The sequence below is a fragment of the Coregonus clupeaformis genome, chromosome 3 (genome assembly GCF_020615455.1).
Source record: "Coregonus clupeaformis isolate EN_2021a chromosome 3, ASM2061545v1, whole genome shotgun sequence".
Lineage (NCBI taxonomy): Eukaryota > Metazoa > Chordata > Actinopteri > Salmoniformes > Salmonidae > Coregonus > Coregonus clupeaformis.
The window spans coordinates 44,103,274-44,130,885 of NC_059194.1; the positions used below are offsets into that span (position 1 = coordinate 44,103,274).

General features: G+C 41.8%; 1 protein-coding gene across 1 annotated transcript in view; it reads right to left on the minus strand.

Annotated features, from left to right (window-relative positions):
* LOC121579071 (protein kinase C-binding protein NELL1-like) overlaps positions 1 to 27,612 on the minus strand; it is a 519,122-nt gene that overhangs the window by 106,781 nt on the left and 384,729 nt on the right. The window contains exon 13 of the mRNA XM_041893338.1: positions 7,605 to 7,730. Coding sequence (XP_041749272.1) covers positions 7,605 to 7,730 — 126 coding nt within the window. The remainder of the gene's footprint in view (positions 1 to 7,604; positions 7,731 to 27,612) is intronic.

Genomic DNA, 27,612 nt, shown 5'->3' on the forward strand with positions numbered 1-27,612 from the left:
GGTACTGTACATTTGCAAACATTTCTGAAAACCTGTTTTTGCTTTGTCATTATGGGATATTTTGTGGAGATTGATGAGGGGGGGGGGGGGGGACAATTTAATCAATTTTAGAATAAGGCTGTAACGTAACAAAATGTGGAGAAGGTCAAGGGGTGTGAATACTTTCTGAATGCACTGTGTATATATGTGTATATCAGTGGAGGCTCCTCAGAGGAGGAAGGGAGGACCATCCTCCTCAGTGAATTTCTTAAAAGTGTAAATTGTAAAACATTAAAAAAGTTCTATTTTTTAGGTAAAGCTACGCTAAATATAATCACGTCAGCGTTATTTGTTTGTTTGTGGCCCACCTGTTAGCTTGCACTATTCTTGCCATTCTCCATCCTTATCTCTCATCAATGAGCTGTTTTTGCATGGCACCGACAATCATATCGCGCTCAAAGTTGCTTAAGTCACTTGTTTTGCCCATTCTAACATTCAGTCGAACAGTAACTGAATGCCTCGATGCCTGTCTTTCTGCTTTATATAGTCAGCAACGGCCATGTGACTCTCTGTCTGTAGGAGCTATCCATTTTCGTGAACGGGGTGTTGTACCTAATAAACTGGCCGGCAAGTATATGTATGTGTAGATATGTATGTGTATATATACAGTGGGGAGAACAAGTATTTGATACACTGCCGATTTTGCAGGTTTTCCTACTTACAAAGCATGTAAAGGTCTGTAATTGTTATCATAGGTACACTTCAACTGTGAGAGACGGAATCTAAAACAAAAATCCAGAAAATCACATTGTATGATTTTTAAGTAATTAATTTGCATTTTATTGCATGACATAAGTATTTGATCACCTACCAACCAGTACGAATTCCGGCTCTCACAGACCTGTTCGTTTTTCTTTAAGAAGCCCTCCTGTTCTCCACTCATTACCTGTATTAACTGCACCTGTTTGAACTCGTTACCTGTATAAAAGACACCTGTCCACACACTCAATCAAACAGACTCCAACCTCTCCACAATGGCCAAGACCAGAGAGCTGTGTAAGGACATCAGGGGTAAAATTGTAGACCTGCACAAAGCTGGGATGGGCTACAGGACAATAGGCAAGCAACTTGGTGAGAAGGCAACAACTGTTGGCGCAATTATTAGAAAATGGAAGAAGTTCAAGATGACGGTCAATCACCCTCGGTCTGGGGCTCCATGCAAGATCTCACCTAATGGGGCATCAACGATCATGAGGAAGGTGAGGGATCAGTCCAGAACTACACGGCAGGACCTGGTCAATGACCTGAAGAGAGCTGGGACCACAGTCTCAAAGAAAACCATTAGTAACACACTACGCCGTCATGGATTAAAATCCTGCAGCGCACGCAAGGTCCCCCTGCTCAAGCCAGCGCATGTCCAGGCCCGTCTGAAGTTTGCCAATGACCATCTGGATGATCCAGAGGAGGAATGGGAGAAGGTCATGTGGTCTGATGAGTCAAAAATAGAGCTTTTTGGTCTAAACTCCACTCGCCGTGTTTGGAGGAAGAAGAAGGATGAGTACAACCCCAAGAACACCATCCCAACCGTGAAGCATGGAGGTGAAAACATCATTCTTTGGGGATGCTTTTCTGCAAAGGGTACAGGACGACTGCACCGTATTGAGGGGAGGATGGAAGGGGCCATGTATCGCGAGATCTTGGCTAACAACCTCCTTCCCTCAGTAAGAGCATTGAAGATGGGTCGTGGCTGGGTCTTCCAGCATGACTACGACCCGAAACACACAGCCAGGGCAATTAAGGAGTGGTTCCATAAGAAGCATCTCAAGGTCCTGGAGTGGCCTAGCCAGTCTCCAGACCTGAACCCAATAGAAAATCTTTGGAGGGTGCTGAAAGTCCGTATTGCCCAGCGACAGCCCTGAAACCTGAAGGATTTGGAGAAGGTCTCTATGGAGGAGTGGGCCAAAATCCCTGCTGCAGTGTGTGCAAACCTGGTCAAGACCTACAGGAAACGTATGATCTCTGTAATTGCAAACAAAGGTTTCTGTACCAAATATTAAGTTCTGCTTTTCTGATGTATCAAATACTTATGTCATGCAATAAAATGCTGATTAATTACTTAAAAATCATACAATGTGATTTTCTGGATTTTTGTTTTAGATTCCGTCTCTCACAGTTGAAGTGTACCTATGATAAAAAATTACAGACCTCTACATGCTTTGTAAGTAGGAAAACCTGCAAAATCAGCAGTGTATCAAATACTTGTTCTCCCCACTGTATATGCTCTGAGTAGAAGATGCCAACAACTAAACTACATCCCAAATGGCACCCTATTCCCGGCCTATATAATGCACTACTTTTGACCAGGTTTCATATGGCTCTGGTCAAATGTAGGGCACTATATAGGGAATAGGGTGCCATTTGGGATGCAGTCCTAGTGAATAATGTACCCAATGAAAAGTATGGACACAGACAGTATGGGAAGATGTGCTGGGATGGTGATTCACATGAATGAAAGCACATTCCATTAATCGTGTCTGCCAGTTTAGAGTGCGATCAAAATGCACATTTGCTTTCTCTATGTATTAAGGCAGAGGACGAGAGAGGCTATGCATCAAAAAGCAGCATGTAGCAGCAGCAAGCATGCACACACACACACAAACCCACACACCCACACAAAGCAGAATGTATTTTGAATAAGAAGCATAATACGGGAGATAGACATCAGTCCTGATGGCGGTATGCTTTGGGGCCGAGGAGTGCCAGACACTGAGGACATGATTCGTACATTAAATCTTTATAGAGAAGCTAAATATAAATGCTATATTCTCAAAGCCAATTACGGATGGATGAGATCTGCGATGTTCAAGCTCAGAGTGAAACTCAGTGTCTGCTGAACTTTCCTTCTTGTATTGTATTTTATGGGTCTTTCTAAATGGGTTCGTAACGAGCCAGCCTGCTGGCGTGACCTCCATTTTGAAGAGTTAATGTATACTGGGGGGGGGTTGCCAAGCATCATGCTGTGGGGATGTTTTTCATTGGCAGGGACTGGGAAACTGGTCAGAATTGAAGGAATGATGGATGGCGCTAAATACAGGGAAATTCTTGTGGGAAACCTGTTTCAGTCTTCACCTTCCAGCAGGACAATGACCCTAAGCATACTGCTAAAGCAACATTCGAGTGGTTTAAGGGGAAACATTTAAATGTCTTGGAATGGCCTAGTCAATGCCCAGACCTCAATCCAATTGAGAATCTGTGGTATGACTTAAAGATTGCTGTACACCAGCGGAACCCATCCAACTTGAAGGAGCTGGAGCAGTTTTGCCTTGAAGAATGGGCAAAAATCCCAGTGGCTACATGTGCCAAGCTTACAGAGACATACCCCAAGAGACTTGCAGCTGTAATTGCTGCAAAAGGTGGCTCTACAAAGTATTGACTTTGGGGTGGGGTGAATTGTTATGCACCCTCAAGTTTTCTGTTTTTTTTTAACTTATTTCTTGTTTGTTTTACAATAAATAAATATTTGGGATCTTCAAAGTGGTAGGCATGTTGTGTAAATCAAATGATACAAATCCATTTTAATTCCAGGTTGTAAGGCAACGAAATAGGAAAAATGCCAAGGGGGGTGAATACTTTCGCAAGCCACTGTATATCAGCAAAATTGAAACTAGGATTACACTGAAAATAACCCAAGGATTACATTAGAAATTACCCAGCTGTTGGGTCAATCCCCCAACACCAATGTGCTGGGTTTATGTAGTAACCCAACACACTGGGTTGTACTAACCCAGCAATATAGTCTAATTTACCCAGCAACTGTGTCAAGTCAAGTTAGAAGCACAACCCAACCCCACTGGGTTGAATTAACCCAATGCTGTGTTTGTGAAATATTGACCCAGTGCTGGGTTGTCGAAATGACCCAAATTGGGTACTTTTTTATCCAGCATTTTTTTGGGGCTAACAATAATTAATGTTGGAAAAATAATATGAATTGCCATATTAGGCATAACTCAATGTCTACGTTTTTAAGATGCCAAAATGACATGTTTTCAGTATCCTATTATTATTATTTTTTCCTGATTTGTTTCATTGCATACATTCATCAAGCTTTGGACAAAGGACTTCCACAGGACAGCCATCTCCAAAGTTAACTAAAAAAAGCAATAGTTGTGAGCTGGTTGAAATCTATTACTCAGTTATCACTTGGCTCATGTAAATCATTCTGTAGTTGCCCCTTTAAACATCCTAAGCCCAACATCCCCATAGTGTTAACATTTACATTTTACATTTACATTTTAGTCATTTAGCAGACACTCTTATCCAGAGCGACTTACAGTTAGTGAATACATATATATATTTTTTTTATACTGGCCCCCCGTGGGAATCGAACCCACAACCCTGGCGTTGCAAACGCCATGCTCTATCAACTGAGCTACATCCCTGCCGGCCATTCCCTCCCCTACCCTGGACGACGCTGGGCCAATTGTGCGCCGCCCCATGAGTCTCCCGGTCGCGGCCGGCTGCGACAGAGCCTGGATTCGAACCAGGATCTCTAGTGGCACAGTTAGCACTGCGATGCAGGGCCTTAGACCACTGCGCCACTCGGGAGAGTGGGAAACCTGTAGGGCACTATATAGGGAATATAGTTAACATTTTTATCATGTAAATGTTGTAGCTACATAAAAATATTAAATAAACAATTTATTTGGGAAATATCCAGTCTTTGCCCTTTTCTTCATTACCATGCTGATGATTTCAAGTTGTATTGGATTATTTTTATTTTTACATTGAATACATATTAAGTATATTTACTACATTTAGGATGTTTCTTTCTTTCTCTGAGAAGTAAGTTCATTTAAAGTTCTATGTGATTTGGTTCATGTAGATACAACATTTCAATGTTGTTAACTCACAATAACCAAAAACCTGATCTAATTTGCATAGTCATACTGTGTTTGCAGCAAATTTGCAGCAAACAATAGAATGTTCACCAGAAGTTTCCCAGAATTGTTTGCCAGAAGTTCACAAGTTGCTGCAAATTTACCACAACAGTTTGCCAGAAAAACAAATTTGCCAAAGGTTTGCCAGACACCAGTTTTTTTCAATAAGTGCTACTTTACGCTTGTACATGTATGTGACCTTTAGGTCGTAAATCAGGGTCATAAATCATTCTAGTGGATTTACTGTTACTACCTACTACTCAACTCTATCTGTTTTATGTGGATATTTTTGTCATTTAGCAGATGCTCTTATCCGGAGCGACTTACAGTAGTGAGTGCATACATTTTCGTATTGTTCCCCCGTGGGAATCGAACCCACAAACCTGGAGTTGCAAGTGCCATGCTCTACCAACTGAGCCACACGGGACCTTAGTCATGTTATCTGTATGTTGATGGTTTAATGTTATCTCAGTGCTCTTGAATGTGAGAGAAACCCGTGTAAGAGGCCTTAAAAATGAACTGAACTGCTCACTATAGACAAACACACCACAGTAAATTTCCCAAGATATTCCGAAATATCTAAAATCCACACATTTGATTTAATCTAAAATAAATTGTCAGTTTATGTAAAGGACACAATTGCACAATGTGGGTTTTGATGGAATTGAGCTGACCCTCTCTTGTGTATCACTAGCTCCTTTCTTCTCCTATGGAACCAGTGAATGTCCACATGGGTGCATCCCAAATGGCACCCTATTCCCTAAGTAGTGCACTACTTTTGACCATGGCCCATAGGGCTCTGGTCCAAAAAGTAGTGCACTAGGGAATAAGGTGCCATTTTGGACACAGCCCATGCAGATACTAGGGTGCAGATTATCAACAGAATAGTTAATCAGCAACAGTGTTTCCAAGGCTGTAATAACGCAAATAACAACTAGTTACCGCCATTAATTTGTCCAATTACCGCCATTGATTTGTCTGATTGGAAAATCACTCATATTTTTGGAAATGTCATTTCCTACATCCAGCATGTCAGAATGTTAGCTAATTCTGCTATGGGCAGGAGGAATTGGCTAACATTCTGGGGAAGCTATTTGTTTCAGGGTACATTGAATTTGACCTCAGAGAGTTACTTGTCATTTCCTGTTCATGTGGTTTAACAAACTGCATGGACAGGAAATGAAAAGTAACTCTCTCCGAGGTCAAATTCACTGTACCCTGAAACAAAAAACTTTCCCATCTTAACATTCCTCCTTTCCCTAGCAAAATTGGCTAACATTCTGACATGCTGGATGTAGGAAATGACAGAGGAGGTGGAACCATTTTCCAATCAGACAAATCAATGGCAGTAATCAGTTGGTTTTTGCGTTATTACAGCCTCGAAAACACTGTTGCTGATGAGCTGTTCTGTTGATAATCTGCACGCCACTATCTGCATAGTCTGTATCCCAAATGGTTACCTCATTCCCTAGTGCACAACTTTTTACCAGAGCCCTATGGGCCCTGGTCAAAAGTAGTGCACTACATACTGTTGGGAATAGGGTGCAATTTGGCATTTACTAATAGAATAATCCACCACAACAAAACCTAATTGGAGGTATTGCATGCCCAGAGGAATGTGGCAAGCAGTTTGATTTCACTTAATCAAAGAGTATTGGAAGTAAACACAAGCTTGGCTTGTTTAAATCAGATGAAGAGTCAACAGACAGTAGGTGTACACATTTACATACTTAAATGGCCCAATCTGTGATATGGAAACAATATATAGCCTTAAAATATGGTTTCACCTCAGACTGTCAATCCTTGCATCTATAGCTCGGTCTATCTAATTTGAGAGTGATTACATTTCTCCAGTCCCATCCCTCAGATGGCAAACCAAGTGGTGTGGGGGCTTCCATTTTGATGTTTTTCTGATTCAGGATTGGGCCTTAAACTTAATTTGCTCGTTTGTTTATCTGATATAAGATCTGCATCTCCAACAATCAGCAGCCTTGGGTTAAAAAACAACAACCTTCCTCTCGCGTCTTTCACACCTTTGTAAAACGGTCTCTTGAAATCTCTTGACCTGACAGACCCAGTTTAACTGCAGTGTGTAGCCACGTCCTGACCCCAGCTTGACTACAGTGTGGAGCCGCGTCCTGACCCCTCTCCAGCTGAAGGAGAGTGTGTGTGGCTCCAGAGTACACAGATCTACCTGGGGTCAAATGGCTCTCACAACCACTCACAGTCTTCTGAGAGGCAGAGAGAGAAGGATGCTCAAGTCACCATGAGCTGCAATGTGTTGCTTCTCTCAACCAGCACTGAGTAAAACTATAAAACTCTATGTATCAAGCTTCTCAGAGTGCTGATATAGGTTCAGATCTCCGGGTCCATGTAATCGTATTCCTTGTGAACTAAAAGGCTAAACTGATATTAAATCAGCACTCCTTCTCTGAGAAACGTTGTACTGCCCCTGTTCTGTAGTTTTGTACAAATCTCAGACTAAAACAAACTGAGAGGATTAATCTGGCCTACTTCAGCACTGTGAGAAGTGAGTGCACTCTGTGTTTACCAAGACACAATACTTGCCAACCTTGAGATCTCAAAATGACCGATAACCCTCAGGAAGTTGGGTACAAGGTGGTACAGAAAATTAGGAAGTGTGTGTGTGTGGGTAGGTGTGTGTGTGTGTATGCATATTTGACCTACCTGTGCATGAGTAGTCGTCCACTCTGATGAAGGCAGGTAGACAGTCACAGCGATGGCTGCCGGGTAGGTTCACACACGCCGTGTTAGCCTGGCAGTAGTGCCTCTGTGCGGCACACTCATCGATATCTGAGAGAGGAGAACCCACACTGATTAGTTGTCAATATATATATTTTATATTTACACTACCAGTCAAAGGTTTGGACACACCTACTCATTCAATGTTTTTTCTTCATTTTTACTATTTTTTACATTGTAGAATAATAGTGAAGACATCAAAACTATGAAATAAAACACATATGGAATAATGTAGTAACCAAAAAAGTCAAATCGAAATATATTTTATATTTGAGATTCTTCAAAATAGCCACCCTTTGCCTTGATGACAGCTTTGCGCACTCTTGGCATTCTCTCAACCAGCTTCACCTGGAATGCTTTTCCAACAGTCTTGAAGGAGTTCCCACATATGCTTAGCACTTGTTGGTTGCTTTTCCTTCACTCTGACGTCCGACACATCCCAAACCATCTCAATTGGTTTGAGGTCGGGGGATTGTGGAGGCCAGGTCATCTGATGCAGCACTCATCACTCTCCTTCTTGGTAAAATAGCCCTTACACAGCCTGGAGGTGTGTTGGGTCTTTGTCCTGTTGAAAAACAACAGGACAATGACACCGCCTGGTAAAGAGGTCCTGGATGGCAGAGAGTTTGGCCCCAGTGATGTACTGGCCCGTACGCATTACCCACTGTAGCGCCTTGCTGTCGGATGCCGAGCAGTTGCCATACCAAGCAGTGATGGAGCCAGTCAAGGTGCTCTCAATGGAGCAGCCAACTAGCAGCAAGGTGAATTATAGCAACCAACAGGGGCTAACAACTCCATCCAATTGAATTTTAAACTCAGCACATTGCAAACATCTCCGATAAGTCGAGCAATTGCCTGTTGCGACCATCGTGCAGGAACACATGAAGAAGCGTAGACACTAAATTACATAGAAGCGAAACGTGTAGGGAGCGAGCGATTAAGTGCTCACCAATTACTCTGCACTTGACTGTCAGCAGCAACTTGGTGCTGGAAAGTGCCCTTGACATGCTGCGAGGTAGTAAGTCATCATTACTGAAATTTAAAGCAGTCTGCTTTCAAGGGCCAATAAATTATTCCACCGAGTGATTATATTGGCTGTTGGAGTTGGGTAGAATGTGTGTGTGTGTGTGTGTGTGTGTGTGTGTGTATCTGTCTTTGTGTGTGTGTGTGTGTGTGTATATGTTTTCACTTTGTCACTATGGGGTATTAAGTGTAGAACGGTGAGAGAAAAAATCAATGTAATCAATTTTGAATTCCAGCTAACAAAACAACATGTGGAATAAGTCAAACTGTATGAATACTTTCTTAAGGCACTGTATGTACCAATGTTTTAGCTTAAGATGGGCTATCCTGTACAATCTGTACCTTATGGGGGCTCTATACAGTAGTCGGTAATGGTACAATACTGTATAAGTAAGTAGCCTTGCACGAACCTTGGCTTGTGCGAGCCGGAATGGTTAATGGGAGCAGTATCTCTTGTTTCTGTAGCATGAGGCAGCTTGATGTACAAGTACACACCCTAGACAGGATGCTAGTCTATCGCAGGGCCCTATTCCTAATCTATCTCCTTAATGCTGAGTGCCAAGCAGAGACGCATTTGGTCCCATTTTTACAGAAATAGGAAAAGAGAGAGAGGGGAGGGGGAGGGGGGAGGGGGGTGAGATGGAGGGCACACACCAAGCCTGGGAGAGCTTCTGACAAAATAATACCCAGGTAATACTGTATCATGGTAAATTACAACCAGGCTACGCACATAATTTTTCCTCTGCTAGTGTACGTTGAAAGTAATCTTTATAAGCATTAACACACCGATTGAGTTAAGGGAGCTATCAGAGGAGCTGGAAGACTAGTGATGAAATGAGATTGGACAGACACGGGGGAGGAGAAGAGTCATACAGCTGTGTGTGTGTATATGTGTGTGTTGTATAGCAGTTGATGAACATTAGAGCTGTCTCCTCCAGGATGACAGCTTTCCCACTACTTAAGGGACTCTGTATAATTCCTACTCTTATGGGATCTACTCCTAGGTCTATTTCCGTATCTTATCCCCCAGTCTAAAGAATATATCCCGATTTGAGGTCTGGTCTCTCACCGCTCTCACTGCTAAGATATCCTCCCAAAGTATGAATTTATGTATGCAATTGACTTACCTCAAGATGCCTAGTGGTTTCAAGTAGTGCATAATGTGTCTGTGGGTATCGGCCTAATTCTGCTATGCATGCATTATTTGGTGTTTTTCGTTGTACACTGAGGATATTTTTGCAGAATTCTGCATGCAGAGTCTCAATTTGGTGTTTGTCCCATTTTGTGAATTCTTGGTTGATGAGCAGACCACAGACCTCACAACCATAAAGGGCAATGGGTTCTATAGCTGATTCAAGTATTTTTAGCCAGATCTAAATTGATATGTCAAATTTTATGTTCCTTTTGATGTCTCTCAGATCATTCACAGCTTTGTGGAAGTTACCTGTGGTGTTGATGTTTAGGCCGAGGTATGTATAGTTTTTTGTGTGCTCTAGGGCAACGGTGTCTAGATGAAATTTATATTTGTGGTCCTGGTAACTGGACCTTTTTTGGAACACCATTATTTTGTCTTACTGAGATTTACTGTCAGGGCCCAGGTCTGACAGAATATGTGCAGAAGATCTAGGTGCTGCTGTAGGCCCTCCTTGGTTGGTGACAGAAGCACCAGATCATCAGCAAACAGTAGACATTTGACTTCAGATTCTAGTAGGGTGAGGCCGGGTGCTGCAGACTGTTCTAGTGCCCTCGCCAATTTGTTGATATATATATGTTGAAGAGGGTGGTGCTTAAACTGCATCCCTGTCTCACCCCACGGCCCTGTGGAAAGAAATGTGTGTGTTTTCTTGCCAATTTTAACCGCACACTTGTTGTTTGTGTACATGGATTTTATAATGTTGTATGTTTTTCCCCCAACCCCACTTTCCATCAATTTGTATAGCAGACCCTCATGCCAAATTGAGTCAAAAGCTTTTTTGAAATCAACAAAGCATGAGAAGACTTTGCCTTTGTTTTGTTTTGTTTGTTTGTCAATTAGGGTGTGCAGGGTGAATACGTGGTCTATCGTACGGTAATTTGGTAAAAAGCCAATTTGACATTTGCTCAGTACATTGTTTTCACTGAGGAAATGAACTAGTCTGCTGTTAATGATAATGCAGAGGATTTTCCCAAGGTTGCTGTTGACGCATATTCCATGGAAGTTAATGGGGTCAAATTTGTCTCCACTTTTGTGGATTGGGGTGATCAGTCCTTGCTTCCAAATATAGGGGAAGATGCCAGAGCTAAGGATGATGTTAAAGAGTATAAGTATAGCCAACTCTTTACCATCATCCTTAGCTCTGGCATCTTCCCCCATATTTGGAACCAAGGACTGATCACCCCAATCCACAAAAATGGAGACAAATTTGATATGCGTCAACAGCAACCTTGGGAAAATCTCTCGCTCTCTGTCTGTATGTCTGTCTGTCTGTCTGTCTGTCTGTCTGTCTGTCTTCTGTGTGTCAGAAATAGGGGAGTAGGTGGCTAAAAATAAGTTTGTGCTCCTCTGCCGAGATCTGCTGGGGCTCTTGGCAGGCGTATGTGTGCCTGTCTGTCTAGATGTCTATATGTGTGCTAGCTTTTACGGCACCGAGGTTAATGGAAACCCACCTTTATCTGACAGAATCATTGTTCCCTTTGGTTAACAGAGGCAGAGAAGACTGACAGTTATTTTGCTTTAATGAATTATGGTTGTGTGGTTGTTTGTGCTGGGGCTGGTAATATTTGCTCCATAGGGTCTGGGCAAATGTGATGCCACATGCTGGGAAAGGCCAGGCCCGGCTTGATCATTTCTTTTCAATCAAATCCCAGATTGAAGGTTGGAGCATAAAACCTATTACAGTCAGCGGTGGAGGTGGAACGAGGGGCTGGTGTGTCCACACGTGCCACACACACACACACACACACACACACACACACACACACACACACACACACACACACAGTGGGTCCGAAATTATTGACACCCTTGAAAAATATGCGCAAAAATGACTGTATAAAATAAATAATTCTAATACTGAGCTATATTGTATGCAAAAATTTTTTTGACATTATATTATTATATACTAATACAATTGCTCAGAGAAAGAGATTTTGTTTAACAAGTAATAGTTTTTTTTTTATATATGAGTTGGAAAACACATTGGGAGGGATGTTAGACCATTCCTCCATACAGAATCCTTCCAGATCCTTGATATCCTTCGCTTATCGACTGCCCTTTTCAATTCAAACCACAGGTTTTAAATGGGTTTCAAGACTGAGATGGCTATTGCAAAACTATGATTTTGTGGCATATTAACCCTTTCTTTGTAGATTTTGATTTGTGCTTGGGGTTATTGGCTTGCTGGAAGACCTACTTGCAGCCACGTTTCAGCCTCCTAGTAGAGGCAACCAGGTTTTTGGCTAAAATGTCCTGGTACTGAGTAAAGTTCATGATGCCGTTGACCTTAGCAAAAGCCAAATGACATCAAAGATCCACCACCATATTTTACAGTAGGTATGGGGATATTTTCTGCTTATGCATTTGGTTTGGCATCGAAATAAGAAGGATCTGGAACAATTATGTATGGAGGAATGGTCTAAATGTCTTCTCAACTCTATAAAACATTTGAGAAAAAGGCTCAGTGCCATTATCCTCGCAAGGTGAGGTATTGAAAGTTATTGAAAACAGGACTGTCAATAATTTTGCATTGCTAGTTATAGCCTAATGTTAGCTAGCTAGCTAATATTGAACCTAGTTGGTTAGCTTTAGCTACCTGAAGATTCAAACTACAACCTTTCATGCATGGTGGATAGCTATGACAATCCATTTGTACTGTAGCTATGGGTTGGGATTATGGATCATTGTTTAGCTAGCTAGCTACATGTCTAAACAAAATACTCCACTTTGCCAGATGATTACTTGATCCATCAAGTTAGCCAGGTTTGTCTGGGGGTGATTTCTGCCATCTATTGTATTTCATGACCATGTACATATCAATGGTGACACATTCACTTAGATAGACGTGGCTGAGGAGTGGTTACATAATTTATTTCACATGACCCATCAATGATACAAATCCCCCCCAAAATCAATTTAATTCCAGGTTGTAAGGCAACAAAATAGGAAAAATGGCAAGGGGGGTGAATACTGTCGCAGGCCACTGTAAAACATGCATCCAAGCTGAACTGAACTATTATTCGAAACAGTCGTTTTCACAGCTTTCTATTTCCTTACAGCTAGACACTATTTAGGGTGTTTTTCCAGTCTCCCTACATAATTATGAGTGATGAGAGGCTGTTTCAGGCATAATTATGCACTATAGCTGTATGTTTTTATTTTCGCGCTGGGAGAGCCTGCTGTCTGATTTCAACAATGTTCCTATCTGCCAGGACATTGCAGGATATCTAGGTTGACTTATTTTCCATGGCTTTGTAAAGACTACAGCCTGATGGGAGCCATACTTCCTTGTTCCCACCCTCGAAGGCAGGCTTTTCAAAATGGGGGCGATACTTGTTTACAGGGCCCCCATTTGGGCCACGATTAAAAATAGCTAATATTTTCATTTCTCAACTGGTAATTGAAGCTCTCTTCCCATTCGCCATTCAAATACATAGGCAACAGAAGGCAGGCTTCATCAGCGTCACATACCACTTTGCAATGAGATGGAGGCAGTATGCATTTTGAAAACATATACTGTACCTACTTAATTGTTTGAAACCTGAACGTTTTACTACATATTATGAGGAATGTTTTACCTTGCCTCAATGATTAGGCTAAATCCGACCATATACGTGGAGGCAATTATTTTATACAGACTTCCATATGTCATTGAAACCAGTAGCCTATTTCTCTCATGTTCTATTGGGGTTCAACCTCCTTTTATTGTCCGGTAGCCAAATGCAGATTTGTGCGTAGCCTACTGCCTTGTGCACATTGCTATGCTATAGGCGGCGCATCTATAAAGCTAGGAGAAGCTAAGCTTTCCCTAAGTAAATTGAATTAAATTGCCAAAATGATATAGCCTAAATAGCCTACTGTCTATACAGAAAGAAATACAATTGTTAAAAATAGGCTACTAAAGGAACATTAGCTTCCCCTAGCCTTAAAAATTTTAATAAGTTGTGGATTGTTTTAAATCGCATTGCCTACAGTCGGAAGGAAAGGCAGGCCGCGCAATTTGGGCAGCGCACTGCAAATACCAAATAGATGACTGTTGAGTTGCGACTGTCAGTGAAAAGTAGAGTGGCCTAGCCAGGCATATCACAATATTTCAAAATTCAATCACGGGAAAACATAGCTTGGAAAGCAAATGGCTAATGCTGTAAAGAGAAGACATTGAAAATACTAATCTGTCTTTTAGTTAAGCGAACAACAGTAGGCCTATAGCCTATCTTATTGGCACCAGTAGAGAGCATCTTCCGTATCCCTGGTGAGTGCGCACTGCGCATATTCACTCTTTATCATCGTTGGATCAGTGCCACAGTTTGTTTTTGGACAATTATTTCATCCTCCAGTTCAGATGGACATCATATTCTACTTGTATGTTCCCTTCTCATAGGCCTATTATATGGACAACATCGTTTTTATTGATTGTTTGTCCGTGTCAGCAGAGTAAACTACCCTGTAATTTGACGTATTAAAAAAGATCCTGCTAATGTCTCCAGTCATATGCAGTGGGGAAAAAAAGTATTTAGTCAGCCACCAATTGTGCAAGTTCTCCCACTTAAAAAGATGAGAGAGGCCTGTAATTCTCATCATAGGTACACGTCAACTATGACAGACAAAATGAGAAAAAAAAATCCAGAAAATCACATTGTAGGATTTTTTATGAATTGATTTGCAAATTATGGTGGAAAATAAGTATTTGGTCAATAACAAAAGTTTCTCATTACTTTGTTATATACCCTTTGTTGGCAATGACACAGGTCAAACGTTTTCTGTAAGTCTTCACAAGGTTTTCACACACTGTTGCTGGTATTTTGGCCCATTCCTCCATGCAGATCTCCTCTAGAGCAGTGATGTTTTGGGGCTGTCGCTGGGCAACACAGACTTTTAACTCCCTCCAAAGATTTTCTATGGGGTTGAGATCTGGAGACTGGCTAGGCCACTCCAGGTCCTTGAAATGCTTCTTACGAAGCCACTCCTTCATTGCCCGGGCGGTGTGTTTGGGATCATTGTCATGCTGAAAGACCCAGCCACGTTTCATCTTCAATGCCCTTGCTGATGGAAGGAGGTTTTCACTCAAAATCTCACGATACATGGCCCCATTCATTCTTTCCTTTACACGGATCAGTCGTCCTGGTCCCTTTGCAGAAAAGCAGCCCCAAAGCATGATGTTTCCACCCCCATGCTTCACAGTAGGTATGGTGTTCTTTGGACGCAACTCAGCATTCATTGTCCTCCAAACACGACGAGTTGAGTTTTTACCAAAAAGTTCTATTTTGGTTTCATCTGACCATATGACATTCTCCCAATCCTCTTCTGGATCATCCAAATGCACTCTAGCAAACTTCAGACGGGCCTGGACATGTACTGGTTTAAGCAGGGGGACACGTCTGGCACTGCAGGATTTGAGTCTCTGGTGGCGTAGTGTGTTACTGATGGTAGGCTTTGTTACTTTGGTCCCAGCTCTCTGCAGGTCATTCACTAGGTCCCCCCGTGTGGTTCTGGGATTTTTGCTCACCGTTCTTGGGATAATTTTCACCCCACGGGGTGAGATCTTGCGTGGAGCCCCAGATCGAGGGAGATTATCAGTGGTCTTGTATGTCTTCCATATCCTAATAATTGCTCCCACAGTTGATTTCTTCAAACCAAGCTGCTTACCTATTGCAGATTCAGTCTTCCAAGCCTGGTGCAGGTCTACAATTTTGTTTCTGGTGTCCTTTGACAGCTCTTTGGTCTTGGCCATAGTGGAGTTTGGAGTGTGACTGTTTGAGGTTGTGGACAGGTGTCTTTTATACTGATAACAAGTTCAAACAGGTGCCATTAATACAGGTAACGAGTGGAGGACAGTGGAGCCTCTTATAGAAGAAGTTACAGGTCTGTGAGAGCCAGAAATCTTGCTTGTTTGTAGGTGACCAAATACTTATTTTCCACCATAATTTGCAAATAAATTCATAAAAAATCCTACAATGTGATTTTCTGGATTAATATTTCTCAATTTGTCTGTCATAGTTGACGTGTACCTATGATGAAAATTACAGGCCTCTCTCATATTTTTAAGTGGGAGAACTTGCACAATTGGTGGCTGACTAAATACTTTTTTTCCCCACTGTACATTATCAAGCATTTCACACATGTTATCCAGATACTGACCGTTATCACTTGGTTGTCTATAGCAGCTTCCCACAATAATGGGCTTTAGGTGAGGCAGATGAACCTGAAGCCATGAGACCTAACATGAGATCCTCTCTAAGCTTTACAGGAATGTGGTGCTTAATATAGACCGCAACACCACCCCCATTGGCATTTCTGTATTATCTGTAGATGTTATAACCAATTATTGCTACCACTGTATCATCAAAGGTAGTATCTAAGTGAGTTTCGGAGATAGTCAAAATATGAATGTCATCTGTTGCTAGCAAGTTATTGACTTCATGAACCTTGTTTCTTAAGCTACATATGTTAACGTGGGCTATTTTTAGCACTTTTCTGGGATGCTTAATTGTTTTATTGCTTTACTGGGAAGCTTAGCAGAAGTAGACATGCTCATGCTATTTATATTATTGCAGGGTGAGCTGCACACAGTGGACTTCCTACTAGGGCACACCGCCTCAGTGCTAACAGTGTAACTTTGGTTCATAGGCACATGATTACTGCATACAATAGCTGTAGGATCAGCAGAGGCATTCAGGGCAGTTAGAGGGACATAAATTAGGTTTCTTACATTGTGTCTTCCAACGCCCCTGGGATTATGTACATTTGTTGAAGCATTATGACAACTCAGCGACACAATGGTAGGTATTAACTGAGCTGGGCTTGGTTAATTGATAAGTCATTGTCGCAACGTAACCTTACAGTATAATGCTGTGAAAGTATCCAGGAACCCAAATTATTTGGGTTGCTCCCATCCTCCTTTATAAAACTAGCTTTGTTTCCAGAAGGTATCAAAATTGTCAATAAATGTTACACCCATAGATCTGCAATAGTCTTGTAGCCAGTTATGGAGGGCTAAAGGTCTGCTGAAACGTTCAATGCCACGATTTAGGGAGGGCAGAGGGCCAGATATTACGGGGCGTTTGTGGGTGTCAAGCAGTGACCCAATCAATTCTTTAAAATCCAACTTCAGCTGTTCTGAGCTGCCCTTCATAATTTCATTGAATCCCACATGAACTATGACGGACTCAATTTCCTGATGCTGGTTTAACATGTTTGGGAGCAGCTTATTGATGTCCTGTACTTATGCTCCTGGATAGCACAAAGTTTTTGCTCCAGGGACTGAGACATTGCTCACCATTGAACTGCCCAATACAACGGCTGGAGAAGGGAATGGAGAAATTCACCCATTCCTACCTCTCACAGAATTAGTTGAACCTTTCACGGGTCCACGAGAAGCAAGATAGCGTACACCTGCTGTTCCGGGCGATAGGTCCAGACCTCCCACAGCAGACAGATGGAATCGACTTCCTTGGCAGGCAAGTTCCAGGTAGCACAGGCCATTCGGATAGGGACAGATGACAATGCAGGGAAACATCCATCAGGCCCAAGCAGCGTCCAGCCATAGGAGTTGAGTACGAAAAAGTTCCAATTTGCGTTTCACATTTAGATTATGGTAATTGTTTTTAACAGAACATGCAAATCGATGATGCAATGATGTGTGTCCACTTTGAAGATGTTAGAATAACTGTCCACATTTACTTTTCCTCATCCAACAAGACAAGTAACCAACAGCAAAATCACTAGCCTATGTTACGCGGAGTGGAACAGGGGAACCCAAGAGCAGACTCAGACGAGGAGACTGGGATGAAGTAACCAAGGTATTTATTGAGACACAGGAGGGAGATGGAGTGCAGGTCAGGGGAAACTGCTGGAAACCAGGTGCGGAGGCTGCGGTTGGAGTGAGGGGGGTTGAGACAGGGTGAGCAGGTCCGGAGGGGAATCCAAGGGAGTAGTAGAGTGGGGAATCCAGGACAGAGTAGCAGGATGATGAGACGTGGGACTGGAGACAGGGACCAGAGTCAGAGCGGGCAGAATGAGCAGAGATTACAATCTGGCAGTGTGGAAGTGGCAGGACTGAGTATTTGTAGAGGTCTTGATTATGGAACAGGTTGCAGCTGGTGGGGATCTGCTCTGACTCCAGCCCACCTGTCTCCGCCCACACAATCACACACATACACACACAGAGAGAGAGAGCGAGGGAGAGGGAGAGAGTACTGGCGGCAGGTCAAGGAGACACAGGATGAGCAGTAGAGGGCATTGCAGGAGCAGATGTGACAGCCTATGCATAGCCGGAGCGTGAGTTTCAAGTTTGGGGAAGCAAAAAAAAGAAAAAAAAGTATAAAAAAGCATTATGCCTAATGTAATGAGTAGATTGGATAGTCATAATTTAGGCTAATAATATAACTCAATCACTGTTCGCATAAAATACAGTTCAATGCATGGCTGAATGCGTATAGTGTAGAGGCCTGGGCTATAGGCTATATCAGATATATGTAGGTCCCCTGTAGCTCAGTTGGTAGAGCATGGCGCTTGCAAAGCCAGGGTTGTGGGTTTGTTTCCCACGGGGGGCAAGTATAAAAATGTATGCACTCACTAACTGTAAGTCGCTCTGGTTAAGAGTGTCTGCTAAATGACTTAAATGTATAATTTTTTTGCATGGGAAAAACGCATTTCATGCAATTCTACTAACCTTTACAGTGGGGAAAAAAAGTATTTAGTCAGCCACCAATTGTGCAAGTTCTCCCACTTAAAAAGATGAGAGAGGCCTATAATTTTCATCATAGGTACACGTCAACTATGACAGACAAATTGAGATTTTTTTTTCTCCAGAAAATCACATTGTAGGATTTTTAATGAATTTATTTGCAAATGATGGTGGAAAATAAGTATTTGGTCACCTACAAACAAGCAAGATTTCTGGCTCTCACAGATTTCTGGCTCTCACACTCGTTACCTGTATTAATGGCACCTGTTTGAACTTGTTATCTGTCCACAACCTCAAACAGTCACACTCCAAACTCCACTATGGCCAAGACCAAAGAGCTGTCAAAGGACACCAGAAACAAAATTGTAGACCTGCACCAGGCTGGGAAGACTGAATCTGCAATAGGTAAGCAGCTTGGTTTGAAGAAATCAACTGTGGGAGCAATTATTAGGATATGGAAGACATACAAGACCACTGATAATCTCCCTCGATCTGGGGCTCCACGCAAGATCTCACCCCGTGGGGTGAAAATGATCACAAGAACGGTGAGCAAAAATCCCAGAACCACACGGGGGGACCTAGTGAATGACCTGCAGAGAGCTGGGACCAAAGTAACAAAGCCTACTGTGAACACCATACCTACTGTGAAGCATGGGGGTGGAAACATCATGCTTTGGGGCTGTTTTTCTGCAAAGGGACCAGGACGACTGATCCGTGTAAAGGAAAGAATGAATGGGGCCATGTATCGTGAGATTTTGAGTGAATACCTCCTTCCATCAGCAAGGGCATTGAAGATGAAATGTGGCTGGGTCTTTCAGCATGACAATGATCCCAATCACACCGCCCGGGCAACGAAGGAGTGGCTTCGTAAGAAGCATTGCAAGGTCCTGGAGTGGCCTAGCCAGTCTCCAGATCTCAACCCCATAGAAAATCTTTGGAGGGAGTTGAAAGTCCGTGTTGCCCAGCGACAGCCCCAAAACATCACTGCTCTAGAGGAGATCTGCATGGAGGAATGGGCCAAAATACCAGCAACAGTGTGTGAAAACCTTGTGAAGACTTACAGAAAACGTTTGACCTGTGTCATTGCCAACAAAGGGTATATAACAAAGTATTGAGAAACTTTTGTTATTGACCAAATATTTATTTTCCACCATTATTTGCAAATAAATTCATTAGAAATCCTACAATGTGATTTTCTTGATTTTTTTTCTCTCATTTTGTCTGTCATAGTTGACGTGTACCTATGATGAAAATTACAGGCCTCTCTCATATTTTTAAGTGGGAGAACTTGCACAATTGGTGGCTGACTAAATACTTTTTTTCCCCACTGTATGTGATAAACAGAGAGGTATATTTTCTGGGTGATTTCAATATTGACTGGCTTTCGTCTGGCTGCCCAATCGAGAAAAAGCTTTAAACCAGTGCCTGCAACCTGGTTCAGGTTATCAGTCAACCTACCAGGGTAGATACAAACAGCACAGGAATGAAATCGTCAACATGTATTGATCACATCTTTACTAATGCTTCAGAAAATTTGCTTTAAAGCAGTATCCAAATCCATTTATTCCATGATCACAATATAGTAGCCATATCTTGGAAAACCAAAGTTCCAAAGTCTGGGCCTAAGATAGTGTGTAAAAGGTCATACAATAAGTTTTGTAGTGATTCTTATGTTAATGATGTAAACAATATTTGCTGGTCTGGGATGTGTAACGAGGCGCAACCAGACGCTGCACTTGACACATTTATGAAATTGCCTATTCCAGTTACTAATAAGCATGCACCAATTGAGAAAATGACTGTAAAAACTGTTAAATCCCTGTGGATTGATGAGGAATTGAAAAATGGAATGTGTGAGAGAGATGAGGCAAGAGGTATGGCAAATAATTCTGGCAGAACAACCGATTTGGCAAACATACTGCAAATTGAGAAATCATGTGACTAAACTGAATAAAAAGAAGAAGAAAATATTATATGAAACAAAGGTAAATGATATAAAGAATGATAGTAAAAAGCTTTGGAGCACCTTAAATGAATTGTTGGGCATTAAAGCAAACTCGGCTCCATCATTCATTGAATTACAAAACCCACTGCCAACTACTTTAAAGATTTTGTTCATTGGCAAAGATAAGCAAACTTAGGCATGACATGCCAGCAACAAACGCTGACACTACACATCCAAGTATATCTGAACAAAATATTAAAGACAAGCATTGTAATTTTGAATTCCGTAAAGTGAGTGTTGAAGAGGGGAAATAATTATTGTGGTCTATCAACAATGATAAGCCACCGGGGTCTGACAACTTGGATGGAAAATTACTGAGGATAATAGCAGACGATATTGCCGCTCCTATTTGCCATATCTTAAATTTGAGCCTATTAGAAAGTGAGTTCCCCCAGGCCTGGAGGGAAGCAAAAGTCATTCCGCTCCCTAAGAATAGTAAAGCCCCCTTTACTGGCTCAAATAGCCAACCAATCAGCCTGTTACCAACCCTTACTAAACTTTTATAAAAAATTGTGTTTGACCAGGTACAATGCTATTTTACAGTAAACTAATTTGATAACAGACTTTCAGCACGCTTATAGGGAAGGACATTCAACAAGTAGAACACATACACAAATGACTGATGATTGGCTGAGAGAAATTGATGATAAAAGATTGTGAGAGCTTCAGTGCGGCTTTTGACATTATCAATCATAGTCTGCTGCTGGCAAAACTATTGTGTTATGGCTTTACAACCCCTGCTTTATTGTGGATACAGAGTTACCTGTCTAACAGAACACAGAGAGTTTTCTTTAATGGAAACCTGTCCAACATAATCCAGGTAGAATCAGAAATTCCACAGGGCAGCTGTCTAGGCCTCTTACTTTTTTCAATCTTTACTAACGACATGCCACTGGCTTTGAGTAAAGCCAGTGTGTCTATGTATGCAGATGACTCAACACCATACATGTCAGCTACTATTGCGACTGAAATGACTGCAACACTTAACAAAGAGCTGCAGTTAGTTTCAGAATGGGTGGCATGGAATAAGTTAGTCCTGGGGCAAATCCTTCACTAAACTAAATATTGCAATGAATAATATGGAACTGAGCAGGTTGAGGGCACTAAACTGCTTGGAGTAACCCTGAATTGTAAACTGTCATGGTCAAAACATATTAATACAACAGTAGCTAAGATGGGGAGAAGTATGTCCATAATAAAGCGCTGCTCTGCCTTCTTAATAGCACTATCAACATTTTACATTTACATTTTAGTCATTTAGCAGACGCTCTTATCCAGAGCGACTTACAGAAGCAATTAGGGTTAAGTGCCTTGCTCAAGGGCACATCGACAGATTTTTCACCTAGTCGGCTCGGGGATTAGAACCAGCGACCTTTCGGTTACTGGCACAACGCTCTTACCCACTAAGCTACCTGCCGCCCCATCTATCAACAAGGCAGGACCTACAGGCACAAGTTTTGTCGCCCCTGGACTACTGTTCAGTCGTGTGGTCAGATGCCACACAGAGGTACGAAGGAAAATTGCAATTGGCTGAGAACAGGGCAGCACGGCTGGCCCTTGGATGCACACTGAGAGCTAACATTAATGTCAATCTCTCCTGGCTCAAAGTGGAGGAGAGATTGACTTCATCACTACTACTTTATGAGAGGTATTGACATGTTGAATGCATCCATGCATACCCCACAAGACATGCCACCAGAGGTCTCTTCACGATCCCCAAGTTCAGAACAGACTGTGGGAGGCGCACAGAACTACATAGAGCCATGACTACATGGAACTCTATTCCAGATCAAGTAACACATGCAAGCAGTAAAATTTGATAAAAAAATATCAGATAACAGCAGGGACTGTGAAGAGACACACACACAGGCAAGACACATGCATACATACATACATACATACACACAATAACATACTCACTCTACAAACATGTACACATGGATTTTGTTTTGTAGATATTTAGTAGTGGTAGAGTAGTGGCTTGAGGGCACACACTTAATGTGTTGTGAAATCTGTTGTGAATGTATTGTAATGTTATAATTTTTTTAGAACTGCCTTAATTTTGCTGGACCCAAGGAAGAGTAGCTGCTGCCTCGGCAGCAGCTAATGGGGATCCATAATAAATACAAATACAAAAAATGTCTCCAGTTTTGTTCCTAATGAGAGGCACTGAGGCTTAATATGTGAGATGTCTCATATTCTACAACATGCTGCTACACAACAATTGCCCAATAATGTGTAATAGCATTGTCGTCTTTCTCTCACAGACAATACCACTTGGATACAAAGACGTTGATGACTCTAAAGAGGAGATGTGAAAGGTCTCATAACAATCTCCCCTTGTATCAATGTGACTCCAACAACCTCATTGTACCACATGCAAGTATTATCTAACTGTAGTATTTATTATAAGCATTAGTAGCATATTTTTATTCTACTGTATACACCAAACGTTCCATGTCTTAATTGTCTCCTCCCCTTCATCTACACTGAGACATTGTGTATGTGTGCCATTCAGAGGGTGAATGGGCAAGACAAAAAATGTAAATGCTTTGACAGGGGTATGGCATTAGGTGCCAGGCGTACCGGTTTGTGTCAAGAACTGCAACGCTGATAGGTTTTTCATGCTCAACAGTTTCCTGTGTGTATCAAGAATGGTCCACCACCTAAAGGATATCGAGAAATCCAGTGTGCAACTCAATATTAGGAAGGTGTTCCTAATATTTGGTATACTCAGTGTAGTTGATTTTGGACTAGGCCTTTTTGTGATGCTGAGTGATATGCGGAGCCTGAGAGTTTAGTGTGACAAGGATTCCACCCCGGTTCTTTCATCTATGTGCCATGTGTTCCTGTGTGTTTCATCTTGATCATGCCACCGGAGACGACTGAACGCTGTGACTAAATCCCCTCACTTATCTCACAATATTCCACACGCACACGCATGCACACACGTACGGACACAAAACACGCATGCACACCACACGCAGGCACCCACAACAACAACATACTGTACACACACTCACCACAACACATGAACTAACACAAGCAAAATCACCAAATTAACACACACATCACCAAATCAACACACACACTTAACCCAACACCAAATCACCAATAACCAGCATTTAATTAGGGGGATTTAGATGGCAGTCCCCCCTCTTATCTTCTTTCTTCTCCTCTATGGGGAAGCCACGGTGCAGGAAATGTCCTCCATGTAGAGATTAGGGGCCTTCTAAAGGAACGTGCTGTGTTGCCGACGTCTGTCCTATTTCAGGCTCTTATCATAGTTTTTTCTGAAATGACTAACAGAGATGTGCCCCAAATGGCACCCTATTCCCTACATATTGCACTACTTTTGACCAGGACCCATAGGGCTCTGGTCAAAAGTAGTGCGCTATAGGGAATAGGATGCCATTTGGGACACAGCTCACGACTAGAGAGAAGAATAGGGAGCAATTCCAGAGTTCTTCGTCACAGACAAACAGCACAGCTGTCATACCCCAACAGCATGGAGAGACAGTGTAGTTTAAAGCGTAAGGCATGATATTCAAATTTACCTGATGCTAAGCTAGTGACGACTTTGTACTATTTCTACGCACAGACTGATGAGCACTGGAAGACGTAAATCTGACACTCAAGACATGCAGACACACTCACACACTCTTACTTAGTCTTATATAAATCCTCATGTATTCAGAACGAGGCGGCATGATGTGTGTCTATCCATCCACACAATCCACAGGATTACCTCTCTCCTCGAGCGTTATTGTTGAAACACATTCTTAGTAAAAGCCTGTATGCAAATTGAATTGACTCACTTAAGGGTGGCTGGATGAACATCACACTGGCAGGACACAATATAATCCACTGGGACAGGCAGTCAGATCAAATCACATCTCACAGGGTAAGATACATGCAAGTAAAAGCACAGCGTTATCTTGATTCCAAACTGATACAGCGGTAGATGAATTGAACAACGTGGCTCCATGGCATCAGCTAAATTTAACTTCAATACAATAAAAATAATACAATACAACTTTATTGTCCATATATTACAGTGGAACTGAAATGTTGTCTTGTGTTAAAGGCTCCTTCCGGAATTGTTTTCTATCCAAATATGCAATATCTTTGCGTGTGGACTAGGCCTACTGATGTCCTGTTCAGTTTGAGAGGGAGAGCGTGAAGATGAGAAGGAGGACCCGAGGTAAGCTTGCTACTGCTATAATTGATTTGTTTTGCTGCCCAGAGTGAAGCTATTTGTCAGCGTTATTGACCTCACAATACGCAATACTCTCACATAACTATGAAGTGGCAGCCGCGTAGATGGACAGCACATGGGTGCTGAAAATAGGCTAATTCGAGATGGCCTAATTCATTTAAACAGTCTTCATTTTAATTTGACTTTAGGTTACTAACAACAAAAGGGGCTTTGTGTTGGAGTCTATTTATTCCTATTCAAGAAATAAGAGTTAGGCTTACCTGTTTGAGAGATGAAATTATAGTCCACTATCCAATACTTTGTCAGTCAATTCCTTCAGTCTCCATACACTCTTATCTCAGTGTCAGTGAATGGCTTGGTTAAAACCAGGGCTTGAATTGTGGGGTTATGTGAGGGTATTGTGGCTTTTGTTAAAGAAAATGGCTGAAAGCATAGGCCTACCTCTTGTTAGATTAAGATATATATATTTTTTATGGAACTGATTACATAAAGGGCTCTATAACGACATATTAGTACGCAATGATTTATGCTAGAAATAAGCGGTGAAAATTTGGGGAACGAAGTGACTCCAATGCATAATGGATTTCATTGCTTTATGTCTATGACATTCAGAGGCTGCACTACAACCTTTTATAGCCAAAGAGACAAAAAAAGTACTTTGCTTGGGAAGTAATGTGTGATTGTGTCACTATCAATTGACGTTTAACATTTCAACAAGCTATTAAACATTATACTAACTCTAAATCAGTCAGGAGCAAGCCAGGTAGCCTACGAAGGAATCAACATTTATTACTCAGGCTATGTTATTTTTATTTCAAGGTTATAGCCTGCCATGTAGTCCTTTCCTGCAGTCAAATGACCTAGTGGCCTCATGGGTGGAATGTTTTTTGTATTTTTCATGATTTCATAATTAATAAACACGATTTATATTTGTTAATGCCGAAAATCCAGTATTTCTATGTCAAACAGTTTTGTTATATTTCAGTCTTCTGTGATGTATGTAAAGTGTAGTATAGGGATGCAAACTCAATATGTAATACATTTGAACTCTGACATGGTACAGGTGTCTTCCTTTTATCAAGCCCATAACCATGTGTGTGAGGTGTATACTTTTGTTTCAAAGTAAATTTGTTTAATCCTACCAAGAAACACACTGTATGACCTTGATTTAGCCCACTGCAGTGAGGTAAGAAATCAATTGTGAAGCATTTGAGACACACTACAGGCTGGCAGGAGCGCTCAGCACTTCAACTACTTTGCCTAGTAATGCTTACAAAACAAAGTTTCTAAAACTGCATATCTACGGTGGCTTGCGAAAGTATTCACCCTCCTTGGCATTTTGCCTATTTAAGATGCAAAATATGTTTTATTAAGAGATAAGACAAAAAAACAGTAAACATGAGCTTGCATAACTATTCACCCTCCCCAAAGTCAATACTTTGTAGAGCCACCTTTTTCAGCAATTACAGCTTCAAGTCTCTTGGGATATGTCTCTATAAGCTTGGCACATCTAGCCACTGGGATTTTTGCCATTCTTCAAGGAAAAACTGCTCCAGCTCCTTCAAGTTGGAAGGGTTCTGCTGGTGTACAGCAATCTTTAAGTCATACCACATATTCTCAATTGGATTGAGGTCTGGGCTTTGACTAGGCCATTCCAAGACATTTAAATGTTTCCCCTTAAACCACTCCAGTGTTGCTTTAGCAGAATGCTTAGGGTCATTGTCCTGCTGGAAGGTGAACCTTCGTCCCAGTCTCAAATCTCTAGAAGACTGACACAGGTTTCCCTCAAGAATTTCCATGTATTTAGCGCCATCCACCATTCCTTCAATTCTGACAAGTAGTTTTATTTATTTTATTTTTTATTTAACCTTTATTTAACCAGTTAAGCCAGTTGAGAACAAGTTCTCATTTACAACTGCAACCTGGCCAAGATAAAGCAAAGCAGTGCGCTAAAAACAACAACAACACAGAGTTACATTTGGGATAAACAAAACGTACAGTCAAAAACACAATAGAAAATCTATATACAGTGTGTGCAAATGTAGTAAGTAATGGAGGTAAGGCAATAAATAGGCCATAGTGCAAAATAATTACAATTTAGTATTAACACTGGAGTGATAGATGTGCAGAAGATGATGTGCAAATAGAGATACTGGGGTGCAAATGAGCAAAATAAATAACAATATGGGGATGAGGTAGTTGGGTGGGCTAATTTCAGATGGGCTGTGTACAGGTGCAGTGATCGGTAAGGTGCTCTGACAACTGATGCTTAAAGTTAGTGAGGGAGATAAGAGTCTCCAGCTTCAGAGATTTTCGCAGTTCGTTCCAGTCATTGGCAGCAGAGAACTGGAAGGAATGGCGGCCAAAGGAGGTGTTGGCTTTGGGGATGACCAGTGAGATATACCTGCTGGAGTGCATCCTACGGGTGGGTGTTGCTATGGTGACCATTGAGCTAAGCTAAGGCGGGGATTTACCTAGCAGCGATTTATAGATGACCTGGAGCCAGTGGGTTTGGCTACGAATATGTAGTGAGGGCCAGCCAACGAGAGCGTACAGGTCACAATGGGGGGTAGTATATGGGGCTTTGATGACAAAACAGTTGGCACTGTGATAGACTACATCCAATTTGCTGGGTAGAGTATTTTGTAAATGACATCGCCGAAGTCAAGGATCGGTAGGATAATCAGTTTTACAAGGGCATGTTTGGCAGCATGAGTGAGGGAGGCTTTGTTGCGAAATAGGAAGCCGATTCTAGATTTAACTTTGGATTGGAGATGCTTAATGTGAGTCTGGAAGGAGAGTTTA